Source organism: Bombus pyrosoma, linkage group LG13 (genome assembly GCF_014825855.1).
Source record: "Bombus pyrosoma isolate SC7728 linkage group LG13, ASM1482585v1, whole genome shotgun sequence".
In the NCBI taxonomy this organism is placed as follows: domain Eukaryota; kingdom Metazoa; phylum Arthropoda; class Insecta; order Hymenoptera; family Apidae; genus Bombus; species Bombus pyrosoma.
Window position 1 is genome coordinate 2455620 of NC_057782.1, and position 12137 is coordinate 2467756.

The window sequence follows — 12137 nt, forward strand, 5'->3', positions numbered from 1 at the left end:
AGTCTGTGAACGAGGTTATTGATGACTTTACATGAAAGAAGAATGTTAGCATATTCATCATTATATAGAGTACGAGGTCGTAGTTGTGGTGACGACTATGAATTGGACAACAAGTGCGCATGATGCAAAGCGCAGGAATTTACGCAGTGTCGCATTTATGCTCACTACTCGGTTCCCCGAGGAATACGCATAATAAAATGTAGCCTGTATCTATCCGGTGAAAATGTATTTTTCAATGTTTAAAAAATTGCGTAAATCGGTTAAAAAGCTTCTGAGATACCTCGAATGCACACAAACAGACCCTCTCTCTTTATAATATTAATGTAGATAATTGTTTCAAGTTATTGCATGTTTAGATGAAATGAAATTAATTAAAGTCTTTTATCGTTTATTTTGTCTATATACTCTAATATATTCCTAATATACTTTTTACATTAAACATTTCTATTTTATTTAAATTCGAATTTGCTATCTATATGTACAATAAGGATAATTTAATAATTATACTATAAGAGTTTTTTTTTTTAGCGAAATGCAAATTTCTACAAATTTTTTTACTGCATTAAATAAAATATTACATATAAATGTGAAATTTTGGAGAATTTTTTAACGTATCTGAACTTACCTGAAGACTAGAAAGACTATTATCACAGTCGGTAGTATCAATATCATTCAAATTGACACCAGATCTTTCCATCTCAGCGTACGTTCCGAAGGGCAATTTTCCTAAACATTCTAATTTCATAATGTGCATTTTGCTACGCAAATGCTTCGCCAAGTGACCATGTATTCTGAATGCTATTTTGCAGTCTGTACATTTAAATGGCCTTGGATTGCTGGTGGTCGCTGCTCCAAACGTGGAAGTCATACTAACCTGTAATCAAACAAATTCGAAAATTCAGTTCACGTCTAAAGTATCGAAAAATATGCATGCATATCGCATTTAAACACGAGTGAAAATTTCAACGATTTGATAAACTCTAGAATTAGGAAAATTTCATTCTATCTTCTATCCTAACCAAACTCCGATAGATTCAGTTCACTTTGATCGTATACAACTTTTCTGCTTCTACGACTTTAATCACCTTTAAACATTACCGTAAAATTTCGTTTCTTTCAGTCATATTCCATTACTATGATAATACAATAATTAACTTTGTTTGATTAAAATATTGAATACATTATGGAAATGTAAAGAATGAATAACGAATCATACTATATTACCATTCAGTCGAACGATTGAAGTCAATATAAGGTACGCTCCTGAAGTTGATATCGAATTATAAGGGAATAATTTTTAAATTTGTCTGGAAATTTAACTGAATAAAAAATATATAAATAAAACGTGTTCTTCTTATTTATATCACATGATCACGTCAATTCATTTTAGAAAAACGGGTGCGACATACAGATGAAGATCTATGCGCACGATATATTTCAATATAAATATCGATGCCTCAAATTTCTGGTAATAGAATAATGAAAGAGGAGAAGAGCAAAAACAATCATAATCAGCACATCCGGGATTCTAATGTTAGTGGCTGTCAGAAGTTTGTATGGTTTCCCAAGCATGATAATTTTAAGAATAAACACCTCGGAACAATAATTATTTTAATTTAAAATTATTTACTCTGAATGAGGAAAAACAGTGCTTATTTATAATGCAAGTTCATTCTGAGCACGTAATTTACCTCTAGAGAGAAAATTATAACGCGTCTAACGCAGTCAGCCGTATATGTTTGTTTTACGACTCTCAACTTGACTTGAAATCAAACCAAATTCAGAAAACCTAAAAAGTTTATAACGTAGTCGGAAATAACATCATGACGGAAGATTCGGAACTAAAAATGATTCAAGATATTTCTATAAATTAATAATGAAACAAATAGTAAGAATAATAAAGATAATTAATTTATATTTTAATTTCTTTTTAGTATAGTGATTAGTTTAGTACAGTAAATATATACAATTTAGTATAGTAAATAGGAATATAATAATTTATCAGAAAATAGATTAGTATGATTTATTGTTAGAAAAACAACAGTTTTATTTGATCAAAATTATTAATGTTAAATACTTGTAGGATGAAAAGTGAAATGACAATTGCAATTATATTTGGAGAATATTTCATAAACGTATAAAAATAGTTGAAAATTGTTTTTATAAAATCGTTTCGAACCACGCTAATTTATGATTTGCTATGCGTCTTTTAATATGTCCTAAAAAATGTCATTATATTATAAATAGAAAGATATGCATTTGAAAGAAATCACCTTAAAATTTCCTTGATTATTGCAGAAAAACTTCGTAGGAACCTCTGTAGAAACAATTTTTGTATAACTTTATTGATTTACTAAATATCTAATCATTCTGATTGCAAGTTAACTCACTTATTGTACGTCGCACGTGCATGTGCACGTATCTTCACAGAGAACAGTAAATAATTCGCCCCTTAACCGCAAGATTTTATTCGTCTTTAATTTTATCAAATAAATTCACTTCGTCATGAGTAGATTTGTAAACGATTTGTAAATCAGTCCAATATAGTACACTTGTAAGTTCAATTTATTACAACACGAAGAGATATAACGAATAAATAGAAACTTTATATTTATTTCAGGCTGCGTTGCTGTACGAGGATTGTTTAAGGAAAGTATTCAACCATTCTGAATATGTATATCTCGAGAGCAGATTGTGTGAGTTTGATGTAACTAAACAACCATCTGAAACGAACGTCACTATGTGTATGTGAACAGCCTTAGCGAGGCCACTCAATATTCAATTGGTAATGAAACATCGCTGAATGAGTTTATGTTTTGTGTGTCTGTTGCTACATTTACAATGACTAAGCGAGTAAGTTTTACCTTTCAAATATCAGTTTCAACAAACAAAAGTTTGCACAAATGATAAAACACTATATCATCTACTTACGTGTGTTAATCCTTTTATGTTCCAGATTTGACACTTTGTCATTTATAATCAATAGTCGAAAATTGTAAAACTTACTCGCTTAAATGCGAGGATCACAAAAATATGAACTCACTGAATATCGTAACGTACATTGCCAATTGGATAACTACAGAATAATTTACATATACACTGGAAGATTTGTTTCAAATAGTCGTTAAGTTATATCAATTTCATTCGGTTTCGAAATATTTAAAACGGTTGGATATTTTTGAAATAATTCTTGCAACCAAATATATTATAATGTAATCACTGTACCCGGTGGACGATCTTACAAATTTTCAACCAATAAATATATGATACATGTAAATACTTGTGAGGGAGTTTTCAGTCGTAAGATTTAGATTTCTTCCATTTATTTTTGTTATTAAAAAATTGCTTATAAAGTAATAATTAAATAAATGACCATCTACAATTTGAATCACATTTAACTGCTTCAATGGTAATATTTGTTTGTATCTCCTAGGAAAACCATACCAGCTGTTAACGACGTTCTATAAATTTTCCGGTAGATAATCCCCGTATAACGCGTTGCTTTTAACGCGGGACGTGCCCCTACGTTATACAGGGATCCACTGTAATTATATTAACAATTAAAGGCCGAAAATCAAGTAATTAATCAAGTAATTAACTCGATATCATTAGACAGTTAATTATCGTAAATGAAATATGTAATATTTAAATATAAAAAGTTGATTACCTTATTGTGATGAGAAACAGATCTTTCGTGCTTTGTCAAATGACCCTTGGTTCGAAAAGAAACCGCGCAACTTTCGCATCTAAATGGTCTCTCGAAGTAATGAATGTTGATATGCAACCGTAACTGACTAGGTTTGCTGAACACCTTGTTACAAATTCCACAGACGCTTCTCCCATCTTCAGTCACACTGTAACTACATTCAGTAGACTCAGTTCTTTCAACGAAAACTGCTTTAGCATCGAATGTGGCAAAGGGTTATCAACAAATCGAACATTTTATAATTGTACCACTTTCCTACAATCTTAAATTTCTATAAATTCTCACATTTTACAAGTTGTATATAAACTGTTATATTATTCTCTTTTATATCAATTAATCGAGTGTAGGGAAATGGAGCTAATTCCTTATTTGGATTATCAATATATATTCTGCGGATAATAATTCTTTTTATAGTGTATCGTTACAATTGTATTAAAAATGGATGAAAAACGAGGAATATCTGATAGTTTTATTAAACCTTACATATGTATTTTATTTTTCATTTATTTATCGTACTTCCCATGTTATGTACGAGAACTTTATGCGTTTTGTTACTATTGGTGTAATGCAAACATACAGTATCCAAAAATAGTGCAAGTAAAAGGAATGGCGATATTCCTTATTTTGTGCTTGATATTCTATGTTTTTAATTTATACGTCAAATCTTTAATGTTATTCTATGTGGATATCTATGCTTTGGAACTCTTTGCGATCTTGTTTGATAGATCTGTCAATCCCTTATCATGGACCAACGTAATAGCATCAAATGCACTGGTCTTAATAGAACGAATTAATCCCATTTTATTAATGACTACTTCGGTGTACCAAAAATTCCGATTAAAAGACAATTCGATTAAATTATGCTATCATTATCCTGTACTAATCGTATTTTAAGAAAAAAAAAATCATATTAATAACTTTTAATAAAATTTGAGATTTCTTTGTCTTTCAGTATTTATATTGTACAATAATAAAATCAGGTTAATTTCTTAACAATTCCTTATTAGACAAAGAAAGATGATTTACAGCGTGAGTGTTAACCCCTTGGCCTACACGCTATCTGCCGATCGCGCGAGCCATAGTAAGCAAGAAGTTCGGTCGCGCGCCGTGCCATTCATTTGTTCAACCGTGTGCCCTAACTGGCGCAAAATGTATACTTCTTATGACATGTATATTTAGGGGCTACAAAAGGAATTGTGAAATAATAAACAACGTTGGAGGGCAAATAGTGTTTTTAAGACGTCTAGGGTGTAATCATGATCAATTGATCAGTTAACAAAAACAATTTATTATTTCAAAGTGAATAATGAATCAGGCAATTTGTAAATTACCACGAGTCAGACTCCTGGGCTCCGTTCATGACATAAATTCTTTACCACGAGTCAGACTCGTGGTTATAGTCCAAGGGGTTAATTATTCCTAAATCTGACATCGTTGAGTCATCAATAATCACAACTGTTTATTTCTGACTAAATGACTTAATTTTCCATTTCATTTCATTTAGTCACTACTGGTATTTATTACGTAAAAAATACAAAACAGAAGTTAAGAAATACTTGAACATTAAGTAATTGAAATGACTGTGGGTCATCGAATGATGCCAGTTAAAGGAACTCGGGAAGTGTTATTACCACTTAATTAAAACTAACATGTGAAATATCGCTCACCTGACATAATTAGGTGCAGGTCCATTCGAGGGCTGCAAGAACTCAGCTTGTGGTTTAGTGGTTGCAGCGTTAGGCGAGGGCGATCTAAAACCGGGTCCCCCGACAACCATTTTCCGCGCAACCGTATGTTTCATGCTCTCTGCTATTTCTTTTTCTCTATGAATCGATTCGATATCGAACGACCGTCTATCTATGACGATGTTGTTCTGATAAATTTTCTCTCTGATTTCCATCTTGATATCTTCAGTGGTATGCTTGGATACGTGCTTAATCCTGGAATCTATCATAGTCATTTGTATCTTGCTAGGATCGTTATAAGTCGTTACTGGACTAGTGTCTAATTCAGCGTTCCTTGATTTCGGAGATGATTGTTCCGGGTAAATGTCCCTCTCTCTCGGTTGCTTTTCCATCTTCGTATTTCCTACTCGGTATTGTTGTTTAATTTTACTATCCATAACGTGTCGTTCAGTGAGATATGCTTGCAACATATGCCCCTCGGCATCCGGTTTCCACTCTCTTCCTTGTATCGGTAGTCTTTCCATCGTTTGAACGATCGTTTGTAACAGTACCGGTTCCGAAACGGGAGTTAAAATATCTGCTGGCTTGGCCCTTTGCTGTATGGAAGAGGGCAACGGTTGTAGGGCTGGTTTCGTCGTGAGATCCATAGGCTGTGCCAAAGTATTTCGCGAGTCGGTATCGACTCCGTTCACCTCGATGTCGGAACTTTCTTTTTTCGATGATTGAATCACGGTCGTCCTCGATTCTTCCGGAGCGGTTCGGCTCGAGGGGAAATAGTATCGATGGGACAATTCGTTTCGAACGAGAGTAGTTTCTTGCGTGGTGACAGTTTGGCTGCTCAAGCAGACGTTGTTGCTTATCGCGGTAGATGACACGTTCGCGGACCTGGAGGTCGTTGGGAAAGTTAGAGTGTAAGGGTAAGTTGTCGGTCTTCCAGACGGTAGAAGCCCTGGAAATCTGTTTGTATTACGTTGCGACAGACTTAGCAAACTCTGTGCAGCTTCTTGTTCCTCGCTTCCGGATTCTTCACTCTCCTCTCCATCGCTTTCTTCCTCCTCTTCCGAGGATTCCTCGGTATTTCCACCTGCAGCCAACCGGGCGATAGCTTCTTTATCGATATTTTCATCACAGACTGTCGTAGGTACCGGAACAACGCCGAGCTCGACGCACTTCTTGTAATGAGCTTTCGACTTCATATGTTTCGTCAGGTTGCCTTTGGTTTTAAAGCTGCGCATGAAAGAAGAAGAAATATTTGTAAATATTTATAACGTATAATTGTATAAGTTATAATATACAGAATGATACACGTAACTAAAGCCACTACTACTAATAATACTGCAAATAATAACATGAGCGTGTTGATTCGTCAGGAAGTATACGATACATTATCCGATTTTTCCTATCACTTGCATTTATTGAAATTCTCATGTCACCTTCAACCTTTCTTAAATGAAATTCAAATTTTTCTTTATAACGAAAATTATGAATAACATTAAAAAAAGAATAATAATATGTATTAAAATGTCTATTAAACGATTGTCAAAGAAATTCTGCTAATTAACGCGCTAAAGTATAAGGGAGTACTTGACTCGTACATGTAAATGTATTTTTCATTATAAATAAGAATCTAACTTTTGAAATCTAACTGAAACATCGAAGATGACTAAAATGTCGAAAAACAAAAGTGATAGAAGAAAATCGGATAGTTCGCTATTAATCCATGTAGCATTCATCCGAAAAAATTTTCGATAAAGTCATTATTTTCAAAGTTATTCAAGTGGTTCTAATTAAGTGTCTCGCTTTAAATAATATTTGGAAGAATTCTAGTATAAATACCGATTTGTTAAAAATAGCACTTCCAGCATATAAAATGACATTTTATTTGAAACTACGATTTTGCTACAAAACTTCAAATTAAAATTCCCTGAAATAACAAAGTTATACCGTTCAAAATCAGCCATGTATATTCGTATACACGTATGAACCGTAGTTAGTATTTACGAGTGTTTTTCTCAGAATATCATTTCATGAAATAGTGTCACAGAAATTATAAAAAGTAGTAAGCCGGTACAATTTAAATTTTGCACAATCATTTCATATAGAATCATGTAGGGAAAAATTCCTAAAATTTGTCTGCAATTTTTGTTTAGTATTATATATATAATAATATATATTATTATATATTAATTAATAATTATATTACATATATTATATATATAATATTATATACGTATTTCTAGTATTATATATATAATAATACTAGAAATACATATTTTAAAAAAGATAATTAAGAATTGCGAGGGCCACGTGCGATTCTTGACAAGAAATAAATATTTAAAAAAAGAAAGAGTGAATTAAATCTAATATCTTTGCGTTATTATTAAATGTTCGACATAGGTATGCTGTTTCAAAAGATAAAAAGTTTACTTTAAAATCATTTACTTTCATCGGAAAGCATGTCGAAAATAGTTGTAGTTCATGATTTTAAGACCTCAGTTCGTTTGACATTGTACAATAACAGTTTTGATAAAGCTTTCGCATCGTAATCCTCATTATCGTTTCTAATATATACCATAAACACATGCAGAAATATTAGAATTAATAAAGCAGATCAAAACAGAAGGGGAGCGTTACTTGTTGCATGCCACATAATTAAATACTGCATATTTTAACAATAGAGTTATGTTTTATTCTAAGAAATCGCAATCCTTTCAAACATTTTTAGTTTTTTTCTACTATTTTGTATTTAAACATAGAAATTAGTAAATGAAAAACGTATTTCACAAAGTATTTGGTATTTTTGAACATGTTTATATTGCCACCAGATACTGCCAATCAGATATTCATCAGTAATGCGAAGATTCAATATGAATAAAATGTGCATGCATTTCTAATAGATTTCCAATGAAATTTTTCAAATAATTAATTCTCTTTGGCAATAAATTGTAATTCCTATGTCAATATAATAATTTTAGTAAAAGTCTGTATGCAGTTTATGTTATTTTTTCGAATTTTTCAACGACGTTAACATGATTATCTGTTCAAGTTTTATCTCGTGAAGTTCATAATTTAATATTATACAACACAACTTATATGTAGATAAATATATGTAACAGATATAAAAGAGATAATGAAAAATAATGGAAAGATATAATATATTATTAATAAATATTACTATTATTCTTCCTCGTCCCATTTTGTGTATGTGTGTATTGTTATCCTTTGTGTATAATGTTTGTGTTATACGATATCATGATGTAAATTAAGCAGGTTTTCCTTCCTCCTTTCTTGATGAATATTAACGTCTGAATATGTATATCGTTTGTTACATGTATTTATTTTATCTGCATGTATAGGGTGATTCATAAAAGTATGTCTATACTTTCGGGAGTGAATCTACACTAAAATAACATGTATAGCTCCTACGTGCCTTAGTTATCGAATTAGAGATGATTGAAGAAAATATTCAAAATCCACCTTGTGCCTCGACATATGTTTCGGAATCAGACATATCCTAATCAAACATGTTCGCATTATGATATGATAATTTATTATCTCTTTTCTATTGAATCCCGTTTCGTCAGCAAACAATATGAAACATGGCAAAGCAGGATTTTCAGAATATTGCCTTGGGAACAATTCGCGAAATGATTCTTCGCAAAATGAAGACGTATTCTGCTGTGTATAGTTCAATGTCAAGCCGTGCAGAAACGTGTACCGCGGTAGTTTCTTTAATTATCTGTAACTCGAAAGCTGTGATACATAAGACAAACATACAAGATGTTCTAAACTTGAACAGATGTGTTAAACAGATGCTAGACTGCGGGGCATAAAATATAGGCAAGAGGACAAAAGAAATGTTATATAAAGTTTGTCAATAAACGACTTGTTGCAGAATTAGAAAGAAATGCATGAAATAAGTAACGACGCACGCAGTTTATTGGAACTGAGCAATATCCTCCTGATCAACTGTTCATGGATAAGCTTGCATCCGAAGACAAGGACAACATTTTGAAATGAGAACATAAAAGTACTCGACAATCTTTTTTGTCATATTGCATATGATATTTTCCAACTATTAACGACACAGAATTGTTAACGCGTGATACAGCCAATTTCTGTGTGACAAACTTACTTATTGACAAACTTGCGTACAACATTTCCTTCTTTCTTTCGCCTGTAAATTAAGTCCTTACTGTTTGACCATTTAAGTTTGGGGCAGCCTACAGGCATAAACATACATTTATATGATATTTTTTTATTTATTTTAATGTGTAGATTCAACCCCTGAAGTATAGACACATATTTATGAATCATGTATATTCTTGGATGTGCACTTGCAAGTAAGGTACGAACGTTTACGCTGTATAATTGATATTGTCTTGCGAATGCTTGGTGTACGGCCTTTACTACAGTATTGTTTCTGTCTGTATAATCTTTTTCGGCGAGTAGTCTGCAGCTATCTATGTTCTATTGTTTTTCTGCAGTGGTAACATTTTTTGCATGCGTTATGTCAATGGCCTCTTTTATTATGTATTGTATTTTCTGTGGTTCCTCGTATTTTCATGCATTACCATGACTGTCATGACAGTATTTCTTTTGTTTCTACGAAGAATTGTCTTAAACCATTTTATGAGCCACTTATATAGAAGTACAGTGGACTCAGTACAACGCGTTCCCCTCTATAATTTGGATTCGTCTAACGTCATACTCATAGTCAATATACAGGGTGTCCCACATTTTAATGTACAATATTTAATTGTTCTGTAAGGAAAGTTCGGTGTGCTCTGTAACTAAGAACAAGACTAAAATATCGTGTAGCAAAAAGATCGCATATGCTTCATTAAGTTATAAGAAACTTACAACGAAAATGTAAAATGCAACGAATGTACGTTAATATTCTTTTTCTCGGTTTAACAGAGGATAAGGCAATATATATGTATAATATACATGGTAAGTGTTGATATATGACACATACATGAGGGTGTATTTTGTACATGTAGGTATATTTATTGCTTTTGGTTTAGATATATTTATTGTTTATGGTATTTACTATACGACAAAAAAAGTTGAGGGTTTGCACGTGGGGAACTTAAACAAAATAAGTCAATATCTACTTTGCATTAATAAATGCGATCGATACTTTGAAATATCTCGAAAGTGCTTGGTCCAATCAAAAAAATGTTTGAACAAAAGTTGTTGGTTTGTTTCAAACGAAGCATTATTATTGCCAATTATTTTTCCATAGATCGACTAGTAGGACATTTTCAGGGTCAACTCCATTCTTGTAAATCGAACCATGTACTTTTTGATACATTAATCGAACCATCTCGGAATTCCCTGTTAAAGGTATTGACTTATCTATGCTGAAAAATCACTAATTTAGCAGATATTTTAACTTGAATTTGTCAAATTTAACATACGAAATACAAAGACAAGGTAAACGCAAGAATACAGTTTCGTGTCTTCCCTTTGTTCCAAACATTCTCTATATTATATAGCTTTACGTGTTGTCATATTTTTGTTAAAACTTCTTAAGGAAACATTTATGAACTTTTTACTATGTGACATTTTAGTCTTGTTTTTAGCTATACAACACATTAGCAAAATTTATACACTAAACTACAGGTACTCAGTAATGCATACATATGTACATGTGGTTGGTATAAATAACGCATGTTATCGTGTACAGCGCATATAACGCTATTTCCTATAACGCAGAACGTATCCTCCGCGTTAAACGGTGGCCCACCGTACTTGTCTATATTTGGATCTTATATAATATCGTAGCGTTCGCCGTTTAGGTACTGCCTTTTTACTCTTTTATCTTTCTCGTGTCTTATCACGCGCATGCGTTTCTGTGTATATGTTCTTGTACATTTTTTTTTCTTTTAGACTGAGCAATATATTTGTATCAAATCAAACCAAATCAATCCGATTAAACAAGTTTCTATTTTGAGTGCTATTGTGAAAGTAGTTTTATATCTATTCAGGTAGCTGTGTAACTTTACGATTCTTTCGTAGCCATATCTTTCCTCAATAGTGTTTGGCATTGACTGCTCGATAGTAATATTTATCTTTTCTCTTTTTTTTCTATTACATTTTGGTAGAATTGTCTGTAATTTCTGTTGAATTATACGTTTCGTATTTCTTTTCCATTTTATCTTTTATACTTTATTATTATTATTATTATTATTATTATTATTATTATTATATATGAAATAAAGAAACGTTTTAATTTTGCAATGTATTCAAATAAACAAATGTAGATATTGAAGGAAATAAAGGAAAGAAGATTCGTTAAAAACGACTTACCTAAAAGCGCAATGTTTACACGTGTACGGCCTTACGTCCGTGTGCGTTCTGATATGTTTCTTTAACATGGATGGCTTTTTACAACGAATGCCGCATTCCTCGCAAACGTATCGGCCTCGACCTTACATAATAAAGAAATAAGTTGAAACCGTTAACCAGAACATAAAAATTTACGAAAAAGATATATGTCTCAATAGACGCACACATAAATGCAAATATTAGTTGTGTTGTCATATACCTATACCTTTAACGTGACAATATATATATGAGAATACAGGCTGGGGCGGAAATTGTAGTACAAGCGGATAATTTCACGCAAAGAAATAAGACAAAAATTTGATATAACATTTTCACCAGAGATTTCGTTTTCGAGAAACTCGAGTTTGAACTACATGCGAGAATATGTCAAAAACGAAGAACAAAATTTTTCA

The 12137-nt window shown here is 32.1% G+C and overlaps 1 protein-coding gene and 1 long non-coding RNA gene across 5 annotated transcripts in view; one reads left to right on the top strand and one right to left on the bottom strand.

The window, feature by feature from the left end:
• The window catches only part of LOC122574392, a 70530-nt gene that overhangs the window by 7856 nt on the left and 50537 nt on the right, over positions 1 to 12137 (bottom strand). The window contains exons 4-7 of one of the 3 annotated variants that reach the window (XM_043741923.1): positions 11707 to 11827; positions 5374 to 6618; positions 3668 to 3860; positions 626 to 874 (exon numbers count right to left, since the gene is read on the bottom strand). In XM_043741923.1, coding sequence (XP_043597858.1) covers positions 626 to 874; positions 3668 to 3860; positions 5374 to 6618; positions 11707 to 11827 — 1808 coding nt within the window. Of the gene's footprint in view, positions 1 to 625; positions 875 to 3375; positions 3543 to 3667; positions 3861 to 5373; positions 6619 to 11706; positions 11828 to 12137 lie in introns of those variants that run through there. The other 2 variants (XM_043741924.1, XM_043741926.1) reach the window with 2 other exon arrangements.
• Positions 881 to 3181, top strand: LOC122574394. Of its 2 annotated transcripts, XR_006319024.1 has the most exons (4): positions 881 to 1255; positions 1391 to 1533; positions 2621 to 2853; positions 2957 to 3181. It is a non-coding gene; the product is annotated as an uncharacterized LOC122574394 (long non-coding RNA). The 2 variants fall into 2 exon arrangements; XR_006319023.1 differs by having other exon boundaries at positions 881 to 1533.